Source organism: Stegodyphus dumicola, chromosome 4, assembly GCF_044657685.1.
Source record: "Stegodyphus dumicola isolate Sdum_Otavi_A_Nest chromosome 4, ASM4465768v1".
Lineage (NCBI taxonomy): Eukaryota > Metazoa > Arthropoda > Arachnida > Araneae > Eresidae > Stegodyphus > Stegodyphus dumicola.
Genome location: NC_140771.1, coordinates 163590390 through 163612296, shown reverse-complemented (window position 1 = coordinate 163612296; position 21907 = coordinate 163590390). Strand labels below are relative to the sequence as shown.

Genomic DNA, 21907 nt, shown 5'->3' with positions numbered 1-21907 from the left:
AACATGGCCAAAAGAGAGAACACGTTCTTCTCTGAAATAACTCAGACTTCAGCTTAAAGACTAGTTTATACCTTATTTTCAAAAAGAGTAATACTGAAAACTCATTCTAGTAGAAAACCGTAGGTGGGAAATTAAGAAGGTAAAGGAAAGGCTTGTTCAAAAAATAAATAAATAACTATTAACAAAATAAAATAAAACCTGAATTTTCTGCTTGGATAGGATAAAGTGTAATTTTAAGTCAACAACTGGTAAGATTAGGAATAATTGTCACAAACTCTTAATAGTCGCATCATCAAAAACAAAAAATCGCAGGAACAGAATTACCTGCTTTTCTGTTTGATAACTTGACAATGTGCTTCTTAAAACAGTTTGAAATGCTTAAAATTAATATATCTGTAATATAATTAAAGAAACAATTTAGAACCTGGTTGTTCAAAGAGTTTGCCATATAATATTCCTGTTTCAAATGAAATTAATATTTCAAAAATATAACTACTGTTGGTTGCAATGCGATTCGAATTTAAGGGGTCAAACAGCTGCAGTTTGGCCATGCTTAACATAGTGGTTAGCCAAGGCTGCCTGCTATTTCGAAACCAAAGGGGGTGAGTTCGATTTCCGTGTAAGACTTGGCCGTAGTTGTGTTATCGTCCTCTTCCTCTTCGTAGGTATAATATCTCGTCTTGTGGTGCACCCTGGACATTGTTCTCGCTGACGAGATGGCTGAATGACCCAGGGCTTTGAGATTCCTAAGGAAAGCTTAAAAACAAATGCCCAACCATTTGTAGGAAAAAATTAATGAAACATATATTCATCATGTATAAATCTATTAATTATGTGTTTGAGTTTGGTATAATTAACTCACTATAGAAATAGTCAGCTTAACTGTAAAACTTACTACTTTTAAGATTGTTCTGGAATGCACGATTCTGTAGACGGCGAAAATATGTAGATATATGTTCATGTGTTTTAACATCTACATGCCGATTGATTTTATTAACTTATTAAATTTATACTGGCTACATCCAGTGAAAGTCTCATGAAATCCTCTAACTATCCATCTTCGCAGAAGATGGTTAGTTAGTCATGATGAGATCGTAGAAGAAATTGATTCATTAATTCAAAGCATGCGCTATGTGTCTGTTTAAGAAAGGAATTCTTTCGTAAAGGACTTTCTGAGATAAATTCTTTTGTAAATAGAAAGAAATCACGAAACTCCTGGGCAAACTCCCGTTCGTCGGAATTCAAAATCAGAACTTATCCAGTTATCCTCTGAATTTGTCAACACCTAACTACAGTCGCAAAAGTATTAACCTAAGTAAGGTCGCCCAATTTATAAGTAAATTGTAAGTTTGACACTTTTTTTCACTTCATTTTAAAAAGCTTCTAGATCAATTTGCATAATACAAACTCATACATGCAACACCGTGTATGAACTTAATAAAGCAGTTATACGTTTCTTACCTTGTATAATTTATAGTGGTAAAAACGTAACAAAAAATATAGTAAAACGCGCATTCCGAAACTTAGGATTACAGTCTAACACTTACTCCTTTTAGTACACCATGGGCAAAGCTGTCGGTTACGAAATATCTAAGTGATAGAAGGGAGGACGCATTATTTTTGAAAAACAAAAGCGGAATATTTGCTATTAAATAAAATTAAAAATCGACTCAAGGAAAAAAAGTAAAAGAATTTATTTTAATTTTGAAAGCTGTGATGTGTATTTCTTTTCTGAACATCAATTTGTATGACTAAGAAAATAACAAAATATTTAAAATTACACAACTGATTAGATATAAGAAACAGAAATGTGGGAATAAGCAACACAGAAATGAAATGCATAAATTATTATGACATTTCATTTTTATCGCTAGTACATTTTTTACTTCCTTGAATAAATTAATTGAATAAAGTAAAAAGGCAGTATTGTAATCGCAAAAGATTTCGGGTATTGTGTTTCAACAGAAATATCCATTTTGAGTGTTCCCGAACTAATTCGAGCGACTTTTCTGCGTGACGTCTCTACGTATAGACATAATAAAGAACTCTTTCTTTCAAAAAGAAGTTGTAAAATTTCAAAAGGGATTTTTCTTCCTTTGACGTCGTTTTCGTGATTTCGTACGCGCGTAAGTACGTACGTACCTCGTATAACTCAAAACTATTAGTCATAGAGCGTTGAAATTTTGTATATAGGCTGTAACATCTAGTTGTGCACCTCCCTTTTTTATTGCAGTTGGCAGTACCAAACATATACACACACACACACACATATATAAATTTAAACAAATTTAAATTTTAACAAACATGTGTATACACACACACACACACACATATATATATATATATATATATATATTATGCGTGCAATTTTTGGCGTCATTTTCAACTTGCTTTGAAGGATTGGTTAATTAAGTTAGAATAAATCGAGGAAATAAGTTTAAATGAACTGAAGCAAAAATACAGAAGCGTTTAAATGACGAAACGTGGCAGTCACATTTAAAAAAATTAATTTTGGGCAAATAATGAAATCTAATTTTTAATGCAGTCTTACGGTTCCTATACTATATTTGCGAAACTATTATACTCATTATGAAAAAATGAAAGTACAAGAAGTTTGACTCCCTGTACGACAAAAATTGACCGGGATATTTAATTTCGAAATTTGTGATTTTTGATGTTATTTTCGACTTGCCTTGAGGATTCGGTTAATGAAGTTGATTAATTCGAGGAAATAAGTTTAAACGTAGTGTGACAAAAAATATATGTAATTTAATAGACCGTACAAGAAAAACATGTGCTGTCCACATCAGATTTTTTAAGCACATCGTGCAGTAAACTTTTCAACACTTTATGGAGTTTTACTTGATTTGGAACTGGTAATGAATTCAAACCCCTATCAGACGTGAAGCGACTGATCGCTAGGTCTCTAAACAAATACAAAGTCGTGGAAAGATTTAATCAACCTTTTCATTTAAACAGACCTTAGAATACAAAAGCACTTTCTTCTGTTAACGATATTAACTACAGTTCGTGGTGATACAACTAAAGGAATAGTCAAATTCAATTTAACATGGTATTTAATAAATAAAGGTAACATACAAAACGTTAAAAAAACGACCCTTTGGACGCAATCTGTAAGCTTTCAGATTTTTATTTATAGTTTTATTTATAGCTTTCAGATTTTTATTTTTTAGTTGAGTTTTAATTTGACACTGGAAAAAAATTTAATATCCTTAATTTGCAAGAGGTACTACAATACGTCCATTTAAGAAGGAAAGCGAAATGCATACTGAGTCTGAACAAAGTTTTAATGCTAACCTTTTTTTTTTTTTTTTTAATTTTAGAATAATTACCAAACGATATGTGAAATTATTTTGACCTTTCAACATGTTTAAAATTCCAGCTGCTATCTATGGATAGAATTTGTTCTCAGTTAATCGTTTTCTTTGATTTATTGAATAAACTACTGTCACTGATTCGGATTCGATTGATTCGGTTGAATCTTTAAACACACTGTAAGTGAACATGACTTGCTTACGACCCTCAAATAAAAAGGAAAGGTTTTTTAAATAATACTAAACTGCTTGTTAGAATAATAACAAAATGCTTGTCGGCATAACAATAAATTGCTTGTTGAAAAAGTTTCGAAATTATCACTGAAGCTTCTGTTTCAAAAATCTGGAGCAAAGCCCAAATGTATGATATTTTTTCGGAAAGGAACAGGCATAATAGAATAGGACACACGATAAACTTCATATATTATAAAGACGTAATGGACGGACTTCTAAAAAGAATTCAGCACATTAACCTGAAAATACTCAATCAAATAATTGGTTTGTGGTTCACAACGATGCGCCATCATAATATTCCTTTCTCGTCAAATTGTTTCTAGCCCCCCCCAAAAAAATAAATAAATAAAATTAAAAAAATAAAAAAGCGCAATTCTCAACCTCCTCCCTTAATCACCTGCTGACTACTTTCTCTTCGCTAAAGTGAAGTCTCACCTCAAAGATCATTATTTTAATAGCACTGAAAGAATTCTGAACTAAATTCAGAACCGTAACTAAACAGTATTCCGAAAGATAAAATTTACCGAAGGAATCAAGCAGTTCTATGAGCTCGCTAAGCGTTATGCAGATTTATGAAGCTTATACTTTGAAGGCTAAGAATTAAGAATGTTATTTTTCTTTCCTCCAATTTTCAATGGTTTGCAAAATTTGGTTCTAAAATTCTATAGAAGCATTGTGTCTGTAAAGTTTTAGGACTAAGTTCATACATAATCGAAAATTGTTTTGCATGTTTAATTTTACACGATAAATTTCTGTTTCAAATATTTTTCAAATGGTAACATAAATAATGTAGTCCTCCACTCGCATATGGGCATCTGGAAGAGCAAATTTGGAATTTATTTTATTATTTATTTCATACTTTGTAAAACTTTGAATAACGAACTCAAAGATTTCAAAGCAAGCAATGGCAACACTGTACGAAAAAAAAATGTTTTTATCTCCAGCGCACAGAGACTGTGTATTGGAAATTCTAAAGATAGGCTCATTTTAAAATTATTTTGTGATATTGCTGTTGAATTTAATTTCATGGTTCAAGTGCGAAGAATATGATATTTAATAAATAAAGGTGGCACACAAAACGGTTACCCTCCCATATGAGGTTCTCGCTAGTGATATAAAATAATATTCGACGCAAAATGGTTTTTAAAAGTATGGGTACATGATTTTTTAAATTATTCACTTTCTTAGACTGATGATCAGCATACTTAAAATATCGCAGCTGAATGAAAAATCTGCATACTGCACTGGATACCAATAACGGCTTTTTGTAATGTAAATAATGAATAATCTTATTTATGTAGGCATGTAAATGGAAAAACGGCGGCACCTAGATTGACCATATTTGAACACACATAGTCCTCCACTCTAAGGTATGCACTTAGTAGCCAGAATTTAAAATTTAATTTGGATTTGCTTTTTTAGTTTATTCATGTTTCGCTCGAATTTTTAAAACTTTTGATAAAAAACTCACCGATATAAAAGCTTTGTGTTTTCACTCGATAAAGCAAGATACTTGACTTTCAAATTTAATTAATTAATTCAGCAATTAAAAGGAATGTGTTGCCACTCCACAAAATAAAATATTTTCATTTCCACCGCCATTCCACAAACCGTAAGATATTTAATTCATCTTTCAAATTTAAGGTGTCTTTTATTGACTAGCTAACTAGACGATTTAAAAGCAATAAACATATTTTTTCATCTCTAGTATTAATTACTAGCCAGACAATTGAAATTACACTAGCTATACTAGTATAATATAAAAATAAAAAATATCTGATATAATCCCACAAATATTTCTCTTCCTAAAAAAGAATATCTATCGTTGCCATCCTTTAAGACTAAATATTTACTACTGAATAAATGAAAAAAGGAATTTCGGTTTTAAAACCTTCATAATTTGAAACATAATATATAACACCATTCGAATAAAACTATAAATATACCTATATAAAGACTACAATCTGTACATAATCATAAATTTCATTAGTGGTACTTCATTTTGTTTTGGTTTCAGGTGATAATGCACAAAAATAGAGTTAGAAGTTTCATGATCATTATATTATAAAGTATTAGAACTCCATATTTTATTTATCACATTATTGTTATAAAACAGCCCTGACTTCAAATTTTATTTTAAAATGCAGATATGGAGATAGACTGACTTTAAATGATTCGCTTTGTTAGTTCCCCCAGGATAAATAGCGCATTAAGGAAAAACAATACCAAGCCTTAAGAATCTGTTAAAAAAAAAAAAAAAAAAAAAAAGCATTACTTACCCATACTGTCAGCTGGACTCCAACGTTAAGTAAACAAAACAGTCGAACACAAAATACGCTAAGAACTCCTCGAAATATACACACTCATAACATTCCGATTGTTTGGGGCAAGTGGTTGCCGAAAATCTTGGCAAACCGAATGCTGTGTGTCTGTTTCAGCAGAACAGGGGTAGTCCACAAGCCATCAGTTTCTCGGTTCAGGTAAATCGTACGCAGAGGAAGAGCAGCGTCTCTTTCTCTCGGTGATAACCGAGAAACTAAAGTAGCCATTGCAGACGATCGCCTTCCATCGGGAAGAAGTATCATTCGGTGGGATCACTACAGAGGGCGCTCTTCGCTCCCAGGCAGATGGCAGTAGTTGCGTTGAGACTTTCTAGCTACGTTCTACCACTCAATAGAAAGCAAAGAGTCAAACTGATAATTTCAATTTTATTCTTACTAGTTTCTCTTTTATTTATAATAAATATATATTTGTTTCGGAAAAAAAATTCGAGTTGGTTAAAAAATTGCTAGCTCTGGATAGCAAAAATTTATATGCTTAAAATGATAAAAAAAAAATTACAGTTATTCACAAGACTTAAGTAACACGAAACCGAAAACTTGTTTTAAAATCAAACAAATAAATTTTTATTGTTATTATTTAATTTAAATCATTCATATTAAATTTTATTTTCAATTATATTTCCATTTTAAAATATAACTCTTTTCATTTTAATTAAAATTAATTCATCAAAATTTATATAACTGTGGCATACACAGTAAAATAAACTGCATTTCTTATAAAATTTTTAACATATTTTTCATTAAATCTTTCATTAATTAAAAAGATAATTCATTAATTAAACAGGTACATTAATTAATTTTGTGAAGCAAATATCTGATGGCTTTCGTGATTTTCCTCACGTGTAAGGAGAATGTGAGACAGTTTTCCTTATTGCATAGCATTGCATTATTTAATTATGGCAAAGCACACTAGTGGGCTATCTGCTTAAAGGGAGGGATGCCTTCGTAGAGGACTTTCTAAGGGAAACTGGCTCGTATACACGTTACACATGGGGAAAACCACGAAAACGCCCATGCAGCCAGCCCGTTCGCGGGATTCGAACCTCGGACCGAACTACCAGTGTTCAGCATCTTTACCGCTCGGCCGCTGGTGGGCTCAGTTTTCTTATAAATTCCTCCACGAAGGAATCTTCTTCCGTTAGGCAGATATCTGTCTGCACTTTTCCCCATTCACCAGCTAAGTGCTTAGTCATTTAGGTCGTGGTTTTTAAGTTAAAAAAAATATTTGAACCTTAAATTTTGATTTTAATATTTAAGGTTTAAAAAATTTTACTATTTTCTCTAGCTGAAAAATTATTTCTAACGAGTGTATTCCGCAAATTACTGCTAAGAATAATAATTGATATTAAAAATAAAATTTTAATTTACCTATTAAATTTCCTCTTCAACGCACGTGCTCCAACATACATTACATATATAGCTAATATAATAATAACTTCTAAAATTAAAAATTGTGCATAATTATAATGAATGAAAAAGGATACTTAATGAAAAACATATCTTTGTAAATTCTTGTAGAGCAAAAGCAAATTACATTTAAAGCATGTTTTAGTTTAAAAGTAATTTGATACACGATTTTGCTTGTTATTCCCATAAACAGCTAGCTTATACGAAATTTTAATTAAGAAACTACAATAAATCCTTCACCATTTCCTAAATTAAAAAAAAAAAATATTGTTAAAAATTGTCAATAAGTTTTAATGCTTTCTTAAAAGTTATTCTTTTTTCTATGTTCTTCATTTTCCTACTCTTCTTCATTTTCGGTGGTTAATGTCCTTATTCGTGAATTTAAAAGTTTTAATAACTTCATTAATGTCTTGTATATAGAATGTCATTTATTCCATATGTATAGTTTTATTTCATTTTAACTCATTTGTATTTCTTTGTAGAACAGTGTGTACTCATATCATTTATGTCATTAAATTTTTTCAATTAGGACAGTGAAGTACGATTCATTTCTTTCATTTGTCTCAATAAAGTTGGAAAAGTCGCAAAAATGCTTTACAACTCACTAGCGGGCGAGCGATATAACTGTTGAACACTGGTCGTTTGAGCTGTCTTCCAATATGGGTGAAGGGTTTGGCTACAGAGGTTGTTTGTTTGTTTTGTCGTGTGTAGAGTGAATACAAGCCAGGTTTTCTCAGGAAGTCCTCCACGAAGACATCTTTTCCTTCAGGCAGACAGCACTTCAGTACTTTACCATATTCAAGTAAGTATGGATGTTTATTCGCTCTTTAAGCTATATCCGCATCAGTCTGTTAGCAAGCATAAATTTTACAAAATAAAGTGTTGAACAGAAACAAATACAAGTGGCAAGAAATTCAATATTAAGAAAAATGAATAAATACATGGCATAAATACAAAGAAGACTGGTATAGAAATATATTAAATAAATAAATAGGTCCATAATAATACAAATGTATATAAATACTACCCCCTATACGTTTATTTAATCGATATGAAAATGCATTTTAAGATTATCTGCTTAAGAGAAAGAATGTCTTCCTGTAGGACTTGTTAAAAAAATTCAATATTAGAAAAAAGCTCAATATTCTTTTATTTCAACACTTCGAAGTGGGGCTGATATTTTCAATTCCTATTTCCTAGCAATATAAAATCTGTAGTCAAGATTATGTTTCCTTAATTGACTGATGAAAACTGGAATATAATTAGAAGCAACATTTATCATTCATGTGCTTTGGTAAGTTTTGTTATGGCGTGAACATAAGACTCTAAATTAACTTTCTACGCTCTTTCGCAAATAACCGCTTCTTAACGTATCGTGATTAGCAAACCGTGAAATATATAATTTGACTTTTAAATACTTTGGAAATCAATGAGTCGTATCGACTTACAATCTCAGTAACTTTAAAGACAATAAGCGCGTTAATAATTTAAAATCTTTATTGCTGCAATATTGAGATGTCCAAGTAATCATTTTATTTTTAATAATGTTTAAAACTGATATAAATTATTAAATTTTGGCTTTTAATTTATACAACTGATAATTTATAATATTTTAAGGGGTTTTTGAAATGTTCATGAAAACTTTTTTTCAAGGTATTACCTAGGTACCTAAAATTTTTTCATTGTGAGGAATCCTCCTTTCTCTCTGCTTTTTTTCTCTTCCTTTCTCTGTCATTTTTTTCTGTATCTCCTATACATTTGAAGACAGAAATATAATGTAATAATTAAATGCTTTAATCAACATACTTTTAAAATAAAATTAAGTCTCCCGAATCCTACCAACTTTACTAGATCCTAGGGAGGGGGGCCTTCTCAACTCCGTAAGGACAAGAATAGTTGAATTCTGGTTTTCTGGAGCGATGCTCACTCCGAGAGATCTTAACAAAAAATCAGATTTTTAACGTTTTCCACCAGAGCCAAGACTTCTTGATTACGCAACTCAGCAATCATAATAAAGTACTCCAGAAAGAGTCTATGGGTGATTTGAAAGGTTATAGAGACATTAGCATTGTTTGAAAGCAGAAGATGTGAAAAATGAGCAATGCCCTCCTTGGGACTCAAACCACGGACCTCTCGAATACGCGTCGAGCGTGCTGACTACTACACCACGAAGGCGCGAGAAATACCTTATATACACCCTTTTTTAAAGGGCGACTGGGGATTAGGGGACCCATGCGCCAAATCCTGGTGGTGGAGAATCACCCTTCATCATCTTTTAGTTCGGGCACCACTGAAGAGACATTAGGTTATTTCGAAGCAGGAGACGTGAAAATGAGCAATTCCTTGGCCGAGACTCGAACCACGGACCTCTCGAATACGCGTCGAGCGTGCTGACCATTACACCACGAAGGTTTGCTAAAAAGGCGGGAGAAATATCTTATAAGGTCTTACACAAACATTAAAGGTAGTTAATAAATACGAAAACAAACAATTTTTACATAGGAATATGCACCCCCTTACGTCATCTAAATTTTTATGTGGATACTATTTGCCAGAAATTTACTGCAGAGAAAGAGTCGTTACTATTCGAAAGTTACACCTTGCGGAAGTAGGGAGCATCGTTAGAAAAGTCTTGAAATGGCACACAAGTACTTCGTTTATGCGGTAGTGAATGGAAACGGACGAGACACGAAGCGATTGTTTCACAAAGTTTCCCAAACGGCCATCACCAACTGCTCCTTCATTTGCAATACGTATTGAGTGGAATTGGAACTTTCGTCAATTGCCACGAAATGAAAAGAAGTTTAAGATGTCTATAAAGGTGTAAACATTTAACTTGTGCGGTGTGAAATAACTTTCACAGAATTTATTACTTGGCAAATTATTGCTCCCAGTCCTGCTTAACTGTCAACACAAATGTAAAATTTAAACGGAACTCTACTAACTACTAGAAGTGGGTTTTGGGAAAGTTAAAATGATAACATAAACTGAGGTCTTCTCGAACAAAACTTACAGTACACACAACTTTGCTTTGATGCTATGTTATGATTCGTTACAACTACAGCCTGAATTCAAACCTACAAACAACTTGGTCTCTGAACGCATATAACTAACACCTTAACTTACCAAGTACAATTGTGACCTTAACTTCAGAAACTCATGACACAACTAGCATTTATCGGTACTTTTCTACTTCCTTGTACAAAGTAAAGGAAGTACTGTAATCACAAAAAATTCCGGGTACCATATTTCAAAAAAAAAAAAATATCCATTTTGGCCGCTATCGAATGCAATTTAACGATGTTTTTGCTTGACATATGTACGTACGGACAGAATAAAGACCCCTTTTTCCCCAAACGAATTATAAAATTGATTTAAAATGGATTCAGAAGAGATTTTTTTCGTGGTGCCACGAAACAATCCCTACGTATCTACGTATGTATGTATATATCTCGCATAACTCAAAAACGAATAGTCTCAGAACATTGAAATTTTGTATGCGGGACTGCTATAATATGTAGATGTGCACCTGCGTTTTTGGCCGCACCAAATATATATATAAATATATGCATATATATATACACTCTATTACTCGGCTCAGTGAGCTCCGTTTCTTTATTCTGATATGTATGTAAATTGTGCGTTTTTTTGCTTTAAAAATTATTATTATTATTATTTTTTTGCTTTAAAAATTATAATTTTGAATTATGTTCTTTTATCTTCCTGTTAAGAATTTTATGCCTTTACTTAACCTGCATGTTATAGTTGTAAAATTATCAACAATTTAAAAGTTGTTTAAGTGCGGCTAAGTCTAATTTTTTTAAACACAGCAGCCATATTTGTTTACATTTGAAACTCAGCAGAGTAGTGGATTTGTTGCCAATCTAGAGAAACTAAGCTTTGCAACAATAAAGTAACGTCTTCTTTTATTATTGCGAATTAAATTACTACGCCTTCAGTGTCTTTTTGCGGGTGAGAACAAAAATAAACTTTCAGTTTTGTGCACCGAAAAACTTGCCTTCTTGACCGCTGCCGAATTGCTTGTTTTTGCGTATAAACTGTAATTTTAATTGTAAAAAAATACTTTTAATTGTTTTAACTGTATTTGGTGTTTTATTTTTTTCTATATCTTTCAATTTTTAATGAAAATGTTTTGGACTTTTATGTATTTTTGTCTTGCAGAAGTGAGAACTGAATTAATTGAATGAGAAGGATATCTAATGAAATTCGAGGAAATAAGTTTAAATTATATACAGGAAAAAATGCGTATAATGTAATATTCCGTACAAGAAAGTTGTGTGGCGTACACAACAGATTTTTTTAAATTACTGCTAGCGACTTAAGTAGGCAAAACGACAGCAAGCGGTGCAAGGTCCAGCTGGAAATTAAAATTAATATCCCGCTTCTTAAACCACATAGCTGAAAATTGATTCTGTGTAACTTTTTGACCTGACCGAATATCGTGACAAATCAAGAAGAATATTATAGAACTTAAATTAACTCTTAGTAAAATTTAAGAATAATGTCATAAGCATGGATATATTAATTTATTTGTATTTCCTTATTTTTCATTCTCCCCGTGTCTCTAGTACACTCCAGTATCGACTGCGGCTACGTGTTCCCATCTAAGAAGGATTTTATTTTTCCTTTTTCTTTTTTTTTCTTTGTATTTATATTCCTAAACTACTTTTAAGAATCATGTAAGACCTTTTGAATTATAAGTATATTTTGTACAATATTTGTTGTAAGTTCCAGTTGAAGCCTTTCTTCCTACTGAAAACTTTGGCTGTTTTCTAGGTGCTCTCTTTAATGCGCATGAAGTGGAGGATACAACTGGATTCAAGGTTGGGAAATAGTATTCTTAGTGTTAACTGAACTATTGGAACTGCTTGTAATCGTTGGAAGAGGATAATACCTGACGTTCACTTCGAGATAATTAATTTCAGTTCTTGATATACATCTTCAAAAATCATATAAGATTTCTTCTGCATGGTTTTATTGCTGGATTCAATGCAAAAGGCAATACTTTGAGCAATGAATACCTGCGAGATCTTCTGCTAGATAAATTAAGATATTTCGCTGCGTGAAGTCTTATCACTTCCCAACAGTGTTGCCAGAAAATTTTCAACTAAAGTAGCAAAAGGAGACCAAAAAAATCGCAAAAATCGCAAATGACCCGTCAGAGATCGCGTGATTTTTGTGACGTCACTTACGGTCATTTGCGCATGCTCATATGACCTCTGACGTCATCACAAATATACCGTCTCTGCAAGTTCTTTGGTTCGAATTATTATCACCAAAGAACTGAGGGAGGGGACTGACTGAAAAATAAATTGCGCGGGGGACGAGGGTAGGTGGTGAGAGGCCCCGAAGCATATTTTTTTTTTCTTTCTCTCCACTTTTTTCGCTTACCTTACCCCTTTCTCGTTATACCGGCTTCAGGCTGTGCAGTGTTGTAAAAAAAAGCCCACATATAAATCAGATTGCCAGATTCCAACTTCTGTTTAAGCCTAAATAAACTGTAATATAAATTATCTTTAATTGATACATCATTCTAACCGATACATTAAAAAAATCTTTGAAGTCGCAAAAGTAGCATAAGAAAATGATGGAGGTGGCAAAAATTTCGCAAAATCGCAAATATTAAAATTTTACTAGCCTAAGTTTGTCAGAAGTAGCAATTTTGCGAAAAGTCGCACGATCTGGCAACACTGCTTCCCAAGATTGCTTAGATGAAAAAACGCAGGATAGTATAATACTCCAAATTTTTAGAAAGACCTCTTTCTACCCCATTTATTATCGCATACCTATATGCTATTTGTCTGCATTGCTTAGCATTAAAATTGCGAACTAAAAGGAAAAGGTTATCTAATTTGAATAATTCTAAGTGCAGTTAAAATTGTAAATTATCAAGTTCCTAAGCACCCAGCTCCAGTCACCCATATATGAGAATGCTTTAATAATACAAAAACCTCATATAATGCAATTGTTTTCTCCCACTTCATTTCACAAATTAAATTGACTTGGATAGTTGTTATGGTCAAATTAATCGTCGTACCACACCAATTGCCGTCATTAATCGCAAATAGAGAGAAACAAACTCCTTGAGCTCAGATATGTTGATTTATCACTTCAGCAAATTGCTACAGGTTAATGGCAAAATTTCAGCACTGTTCAGCAATTATTTTGGTAGTCGCAAGAACACAAGCAATAATCTTGAAAGATACCAAGCGGTGGCCATAGACGAACTTCTGCTCATATAGATCGTTGGGTTAAAAGAGTGTTTAGTGGATTAAATTATAGTAAACCTTATTGTACCGAGAGTGAGCATGGGTAGCGCACATTAATCTCAATGTCCTGCAACGGCTATATAAATTATAAGAAGGTTTTTTGTAAGACACTCGACTGCGAATCAGCGACAGATGTTCTACTGATCTTACGCCACGCTCTTAAAGGCTATCATGGTGACAATGAAAGCTAGAACTGCTGATTTTCTTCTTCAGCGATGAGCCTGGCTTATGTCTCGAAGAAAGGATGGTCGAAGAGTAGTCTGGAGACCTTATGGCTAACGCCATTAACTAACAGTCACAAGAGAATGTCATACTGACTTTGACCCTGTAATAATGGTGTGGAGTGGCGTAATAGATGAGCACCTCTAAACTTCCTTCCTACTATACTGTCAACTCTAAGTTATATTGATTTGGTTTTAAGCCAGTAGTCTGGTCATTCTTGGAGATCATCTCAGCAGATGTTTTTCAATACAATAACGTTGGCTGCGTCTCCGGACTTGGCTCCTTTCTAGCTCACCTGAAATATAACTGGCGGACCAATGCGAAAGGGAAAGCCAGCTGCCAGTCTCAGAACGTTATATTCCAAAGTGCTTGCTAATGGACAAAACATTTTTCAGACAATGATTAATAATCTTAATGTCAGCTTGCACAGGGGTTAAGTTCATATATTTTCCGCTTTGCGATCAAATTCCATATGAATAAATCTAGAAGATTTGAATATTTTCGCGTCTAATTTTCGATCATTTGTATATGATTAGCATCGATCCTCTAAATTTCAGATTTTTAAGATACTTTCTTCTTTATACTGCAGTTTATGTGTTGAGCACTGTGGTTCATGCATTGCTTTCCTTAAGTGCAATCCCTTTGCGATTTATTTCATTACTTGCCTGCCTGAAATGGCCTGCGACCTTTCTTGTGCCGGTTCGAGATTTATTGACCTTCTTTAAGTGATGCATTATGGGAAAAGCAACTCTCGAGGCAGCCTGAAACATTTTCTATCCCGCGCAATGTAGAAACAATAGCGAAATAAAAACATCTTCACGTAGATAATTTCCGAATTCCTGACCTTGAACTTCGGATACACGGCGAAGGGAGAGTTGCCGATGGGTAATAATCTTTCTCTTTTTCTTCGAATCCGAACACCTTACGACCTCTTTAATTTTTTGCTTTATCAGGTCTTAACTGCAGCCGCCGACGACCACACCCTCTGTACAACACACTCGACTTGTTAGGTTAGTTCGAGTAAAGATGCGGAAGAGGGCGAACCGTTGATTGTCAAGAGAACGCCATTGCGTTCGTTCTCATCCACCGTCCGGGTCGAAGTTGTTTCTTCGTTTCTTTTATTTCTATTTATTTATTTAATTTTCCCTCTCAGGTGCATCCCGGAGATCATTCTATGCTGAGTACAAGAAGTCTATAAAGTACCACATTATTCAAATTAGGTGTGAAAAAGATGAAGGTGATGTGGTGCGGGGTTCGCTGAATGTGTAAACAATATGCATGGCACGTGTTTGGAAATGGATGGCACCTTGGTAGCTATCGTTTAGAACTGCACAACAAATAACGAAGTCAACTTTTTTTTTTAGTTAGTTGGTTTTATAGCTCACCGGCTCTCGTTTTCATTAAAAGCCAAATTACAAAATCCCTTTTCTGTAAACTGCAAATCAAGGTTTTTTTCTCTACTAAAGTACACTATAAATGGCATTAAAATGTCTTAATCAGAATAATGGAGCAAATTTTTATGAAAATTATTGTGATAAGCTGTAATGTATTCGATATAGTATAAATCCCATGAGTTTGATACTGTTTTGTAGTAGAATTACTGATGAACAATCATGGACAAAAATTGATAAACTACAACATTTAATCTTATCTCGAAATGAACGACTTGACAGTTAAGTATAGCCGCAAATTATTAACCCAGGCTCATTTATATAACATAATTTTAAATCTTGTAACTGTACTTTCGTAGATAGATAAACTTACAATCATCGCTACAAAAATACTCATTATTTTTATACGGATATAAGTATCACATCAGCATATTAAATTCACAAAAAAATCACAAATAATGACTTTTTCTTAATCTTGGGACTAACTGTTTAACTATGTCCCTGATTAGCTGGAGTTACCTCGGGATGAGAAAATCGTCATGCAGTAATTTGCCCCAGTATACTCAGTATCCTTAAGCGCTTAACTTATGATTAGCTCCAGCGCAAGAAATAAATACCTCCAGTTTTCACTGCAAAGCATAACTTCTTTCCCCTTATCAAAGCGAATATTAGCAATCAGCTCTGGAAAAGAAATAACCATGGGAATTTTCAGTTTTAAAGAGTTCTACTGAAAAACAAAACTGCCCTTCTCTTCTTCAGATGCGTGGAATGTTTCACACATTATATGGATGTCGACACCGCAGAGTTGTGGTTTAATAAAACTGGCTTCGCATAGAGAGGGAATGCAATGTTAGACAAGGAGACTACATTTGAAGTAGACGACAAAAGTTTTCAGACCGGGTTTAATGACTGCTTACCATTGCAGAACAAAATTAATTTCGTTGGGCCACCATTTTGGGGGTTAACACATATTGCCATTCAAAACAAATTTCAGATTTACAACCACAGTTTGCAATCAACTTTACAACCAAGAGGAAGTAAAGTGTACTTACATGAGCAGACTTCGGGAATCCGGACCGAAAACAAACTTATGCGATGCTGAAGAATAACATTTCGAGAGTCAGATTGCAAATTGAATTTAAGAAACCCATCCTGAACACAGTCACTTACATTCCTTAACACAGTTCTTTATTGTTGGTGATAGCATGCTAAATATGGATTCGGAACAGTCTTTATGACACTTCGAAAACAGGAATACCAGCTCGGATCTTTGAAGTCGGAAGCCAATATTTTAAAGACGTTAGCCAATACCAATGTGGAAGAATATCTTTATAATACTTCGTAAACGGGAACACAATGTCCAGATTTTCGCGCATCGTAGAAGCTAGAAGCCGATATTCTAAGTCCCTAATTAAGTTTCAGTCCGGAACAGATCTTTATAGTATGTCGAAATCAGGAACATAACACCTGGATAATCGCACATCATCTGTCCGTGCCAGAACCGATATTTTAAGTCGCTAAATCAGCAATTTGAATGCTGCTGCATCTTTTTACTTCCTTCCATCGTTAAAGAACAGTCCTAAAGAGAACATTTTGGTTGATTATCACTTCGGGAGTCATAAATTCAGTATTTCTTTACGCTACACACTTTATGATACACACACAGATTTTCACACAGATTTCTCCGAAGATTTTTCGTTCACCTCCTTCTCTTTCGTCAATTTTTAAATATTCTTTCCTTAAGGCTGGCACATATTCAGTTTTTTAACTCGCCAATACTCGAAAATCAAATTTACAACTTTATCACTATCCATTTTTCTCCCCCGTTTTAACACCCTTGTACTATTTATCACCCGAAAATTTCTTCCTCCCTTTTATTTTCTTCTTCATATTGCTAAACTCTGATCTAAATCAAAGTAGAAAGAAGGCAACCAAAACAACGGTCTCTTTTTCGATAAAACCTTCCATATTTAACGCCAGATCTAATAATTAATTAAACGCCATGCCATGACGCAACCACTTCTCCCTTGAACTTCTTCTCGAATCAATAATAGCCGCACAGCAATTAGAATTACGCGCATACATATTTTATACAACGACCCTAAGAAAGGCGAGTAGAGTATTTTTCTGGTGCCGTGAGAATTCTTCGAGATAATTGCGCCATGCTGTAATTCAAGGCCTTTTTTTACAAAGTTGCCGCTTCCGTTTACTTTCTCCAGCGAAATAAATTCTGATCTTCCCTTCGAGGGTTTCAGACCTTCGCCCACAAGAAATCTTTTGCAAAACGTACGTCCTCTGAGGGCCATTTGTGGCTCGCTACTTATTAAGGGAAGGAAAGCCTTCTTTCTCTCGGCAACAGATACAGGTGACAGGTGACGGAGGACGGGGACACCTAATGTCTAACAAAGGTAAGCAGGTATATGTCCCACGCCCTCCACTATCTTGAACCGGCAGCTCTTGAGTCTCAGGATAACATAACAATAATAATAATAATAATTCTTAAATGCATGAACTATGATCCATCAGTAAAATACATTAATACATTGGATACACTATAAAGTTACATGAATATATTAGTTATGTACTTGACAGCCTGATTACGGTAAGACATACTTTAGACCTTTTTACATTCATTATTTGGGGCTTGCGTTATTTGAGTACATACATGCGTTGTTATAATAGATACATAATTGTGTTATGAATACCGTTATACATTTAAATACTAGTTATATACTTGAATACTTGATTGTAATAAAAACATAATAGATACATAATTATGTTATGAATACCGTTATACATTTAAATACTAGTTATATACTTAAATACTTGATTGCAATAAAAACATAATAGATACATAATTATGTTATGAATACCGTTTATACATTTAAATACTAGTTATATACTTAAATACTTGATTGGAATAAAAATATTTGGTTAGTTGATTACATTATCCTATATACATTAGTACTTAGTATGATTGTTGACACTTATATATAGATATACAATAATTCTTGGATACGTAAAGTTCGTATGTATCGTAGTTTATATTGAATACATAAATTCATGTAAGCTTGCATTTATATACCTCACTGCTTGATTACTTAATTAATTAATCATTTTCACTGCTGCAATTCTGGCACTAGTGGCACTCCTCTTGTTGGCATTGCGAAAAAGATCCTTTGTTTCTTACGAAATTATCATCGAAAAAATTTTAATGTATAAAATCTGCACACGTTAATTGAGTTTATGGCCGTTTATCGTGTTTGTAAACAATTATTCCGTGTATAAAGTTGTAGCTCCTTTAATTATGAATCAATCAACGTTTAAAATTGTAAAAACAGTTTAATTGGATGCCGTGGCGTAAAAATAAATTCTTTGGCGAGTTTTAGCCAGCTTGACGACTTTATGAAAGCCTCCTTTTTCGAAATTTTAGGAGAGATATTTCTTTAAATTTCAAGGTACGCTGGGAAACTCTATATGCAGAGGCTGTTCGGACATTTGGAGAAGACTTTGCTTTGCTATAAAAAGATCGCTTGCGTGGAAAAAATTTTTAACTGCAACTAGATTCTTAAAGTGTAAATTATCGTCTGCTATTTGATATTTTTGCTTTCATGCAAAATAACGTTTTTAAAGAACTAATGGACGGAAGGCTATGTTTATGCTCTTCCCGAAGAAAATTATTCGTATTTAATTATTAAAAGATGCTGTGAAAACCATGATTTTTTAGATCTAAAGAAATGGTAGACAATAATGTCAATAAGAAAGGGAAAAACGTCAAAGTTTAGCTTCAAAGAGAAAGATTATTCTAAATACATATCCAAGGAAAGCAGTGAATGTCTCGAATGTTGCAAAGGTAAAACCTTTTAAAAAAAATTGAATTCAAAGGACAGTTGCGAAATCATTAAAATGCTCAGTGTCAACTGTAAACAAAGTAATTAATGCCGATTTGAATCTTAAATTGCGAAAAAAACGTAATGAACATCGTTCTTTTCCACGACATATCGCCAAAAGCAGAACGTTCTATAGAATTCTCTATTAGAAACAATTATTCGGACAAAAATTATAAAATATTGTCACAATAGATGAATCTTAGGTATATTTTAATGACCGACATAAAAGGAGATCCATTTATTAACATCAAAGGGAAGAAAAAAAAATCCTAGAATATGGCTCAAGAATCTAAAGAAAGTCTTTCGAAGGGATTTATTATTGTTGTTGATTTTTGATACAGCGACAAATAAAATTAAAGAGAGTGCAGAACACTGTTCAGGTCAACTCTACATATTATCAGGAACATACTTTACACCCAATTTTCAAACATGAAATAACTTATCTTTACTACAGTGCTATCAATCAGTAGAACTGCATCAAGACAAAGCAACACATCGAAGCCGCACATCGAAATCCCCGGTTAAGTTCATGAAAAAAATTAAACGTGTATCAAAGCCATACCTTTCACTTATATCCCGACTAAATCTCTTGATGTATCATTCACAGATTTTTGCGCTTTAGAATTTTTAAGAAGATAATTGTCCGAACTTTCACGTACAACCCTCCTTGAACTACTTGGAAAGCTGTTCAAGAGGAATGGGAAAAAATAACTCTTCTAATATTAAAGAATAGCCCACCAGCGGCCGAGCGGTCAAGTCCCTGAACAGTGGTAGTTCGGTCCGAGATTCGATTTCCGCGAACAGCCCGACTGCATTGGCGGTTTCGTGGTTTTTCACATGGGTAACGTGTTAATACTAGCCAGTTTCTGTTAGAAAATCCTCCACGAAGGCATGCTTCCCTTCCGAATAATGCCTTATGGCGGAACACGTAAATAGTAATAATAATAATAATAATAAAGAAAGGTTTATTGTCTTGGAAATTACGGTGTACAGAGATAGTGAGGAATAACAAGTATTAAATGGAACATTTCAAACACAAAATGTTTAGATAAAATATTTTTGTAAATACAGTGATAATCGTCTAAAACGTGTACGAGCAGTATTAGTATACAGCTTTATAAGCCATGACAGTCAGTGAATTAGAAGGGCTAGTAGAGTCAGTTAGTGTAGGATTTTATCTACGTATTACTCACTGACGATTATTATTGCATTGAGGTTTACTCTGTGAATAATTGTGATGAATTACCATATGTTAAGAATAATTTTCCTTAACTCTATTCTCTTTGAACCATTTATGCGTGTTTACTTTGGTATGTTCGCTACTTATTTCAACAAATTAGTCATTCTTCCTCCTCGTCTATAGCTATTAAAAAGATCTCCTAGCATCTATAACGCGCAGCGTCCCTTCGATAAAGTAAATTATCGAAGAAAAAAAATTATTTCTTTAAAACATTTTTTTATTATAATTTACATTAAACTGACACTCTTGATAACTATTTACACAGCAATAAAAGCTCTTTTTAACGCCGTATATCATGGAATACAGATAAATCATAGCCTAGCGAGTTCAGTTTATTGTATGTTTATTTAAGTTTCAGATTATAATTTAATACCTCGCAGAGCAGTCACCATTAAATTTTCTTAAAATTCCCAAATGCAAAATAATTCTTAAAAGAAGTAAAATCATACAAATATTTTCCTGTATTTCTCGAACTGATAATTCATTAAAACCAAATCCTTTAAAGTTGAACAAAACTGAAACTCCATTCAAAAATAATTTTTATTTAAAAATCTCTAGCGCGTATTTCTGCTTTTCATTTTCGAACGCAAAATGGGAAAATAATAATAATAATAAACGTGAAAAGCTATCAGATTTTATATTACACCCAAAGGGATATTTTTTTATTTACGCACACATACATGTTTCGCAAGCATTTGAGCTAACGCCACTTGGGCTAAAAATATTTAAAAATAGCCTATCTTTAGAATTTTCGATAGACAAACTCGCGCGCTGCAGATAAAATGAAATCTTTGAGACTTTTAATCAAAAATTCGTTAAAGGTTTACAAAATATCAAATAGATAATAAAACAAATTAGAAATTCAAAACTCAGGTTTCCAGGTGGAGAACTAAGTTATTCAAAATTTGATTGCTGTATGTACAGTTTTTTTTCACAGGGAGCGAAATATTCATACATTCATGTAGATTTTTCATTATTATTTACTTTATTGAAATATAATACAAGGCGATGATATTTGGTGACACAAATTTGAAAAGTGATTCAACGCTTTTAGTAGCCCGACGCAAAATGCCTTTTCGAGATTAATAGTTGCTCTATTTCTAAGCTCGCAGTCTTCTGATCTACTGTTACTTTCACTCCTGCTAGCCCATTTCTTTTTGTCCTTTTAGCTTTATTATTAAGCGTAATTTGTTTCGCACTCACATTCATGTAAAATTCGACAGCAAAATTACACAAATTTAAAAGCAACATACGTTTAAAATTCCCGATGCAGTAAGCGTTTGCATACATTTTTTTTTTCATTCTTTTTTCAGTTCATCATATCAATGTTCAGTTTCCAAGATGGCTTGCAAAACTTCTTTCTGTCTATTTATTATTAACGTTTTGTGGATTAAGTTTATTAATTAAACAGCATGTTCTTCGTCCTTATGCCAGACAAAACTCAATTCAGTTACAAAATTATAAAATATATAAACATAGCTTAACTTTAGAATTTCCGATAGACCTGCGCGCTGGAAATAAAATACTCGTATTTTATTCCGTAGAATGTCACCAAT

The 21907-nt window shown here is 33.1% G+C and overlaps 1 protein-coding gene across 2 annotated transcripts in view; it reads right to left on the bottom strand.

Moving 5' to 3' along the window:
• LOC118181225 (uncharacterized) overlaps positions 1 to 6121 on the bottom strand; it is a 318060-nt gene extending 311939 nt beyond the window's left edge. For both annotated transcript variants that reach the window (XM_035350312.2, XM_035350313.2), the window contains exon 1: positions 5849 to 6121. In XM_035350312.2, the coding sequence (XP_035206203.1) occupies positions 5849 to 5852 (4 nt within the window). In that variant the 5' untranslated portion in view covers positions 5853 to 6121. The remainder of the gene's footprint in view (positions 1 to 5848) is intronic.
• Positions 6122 to 21907: the final 15786 nt, after the last annotated feature.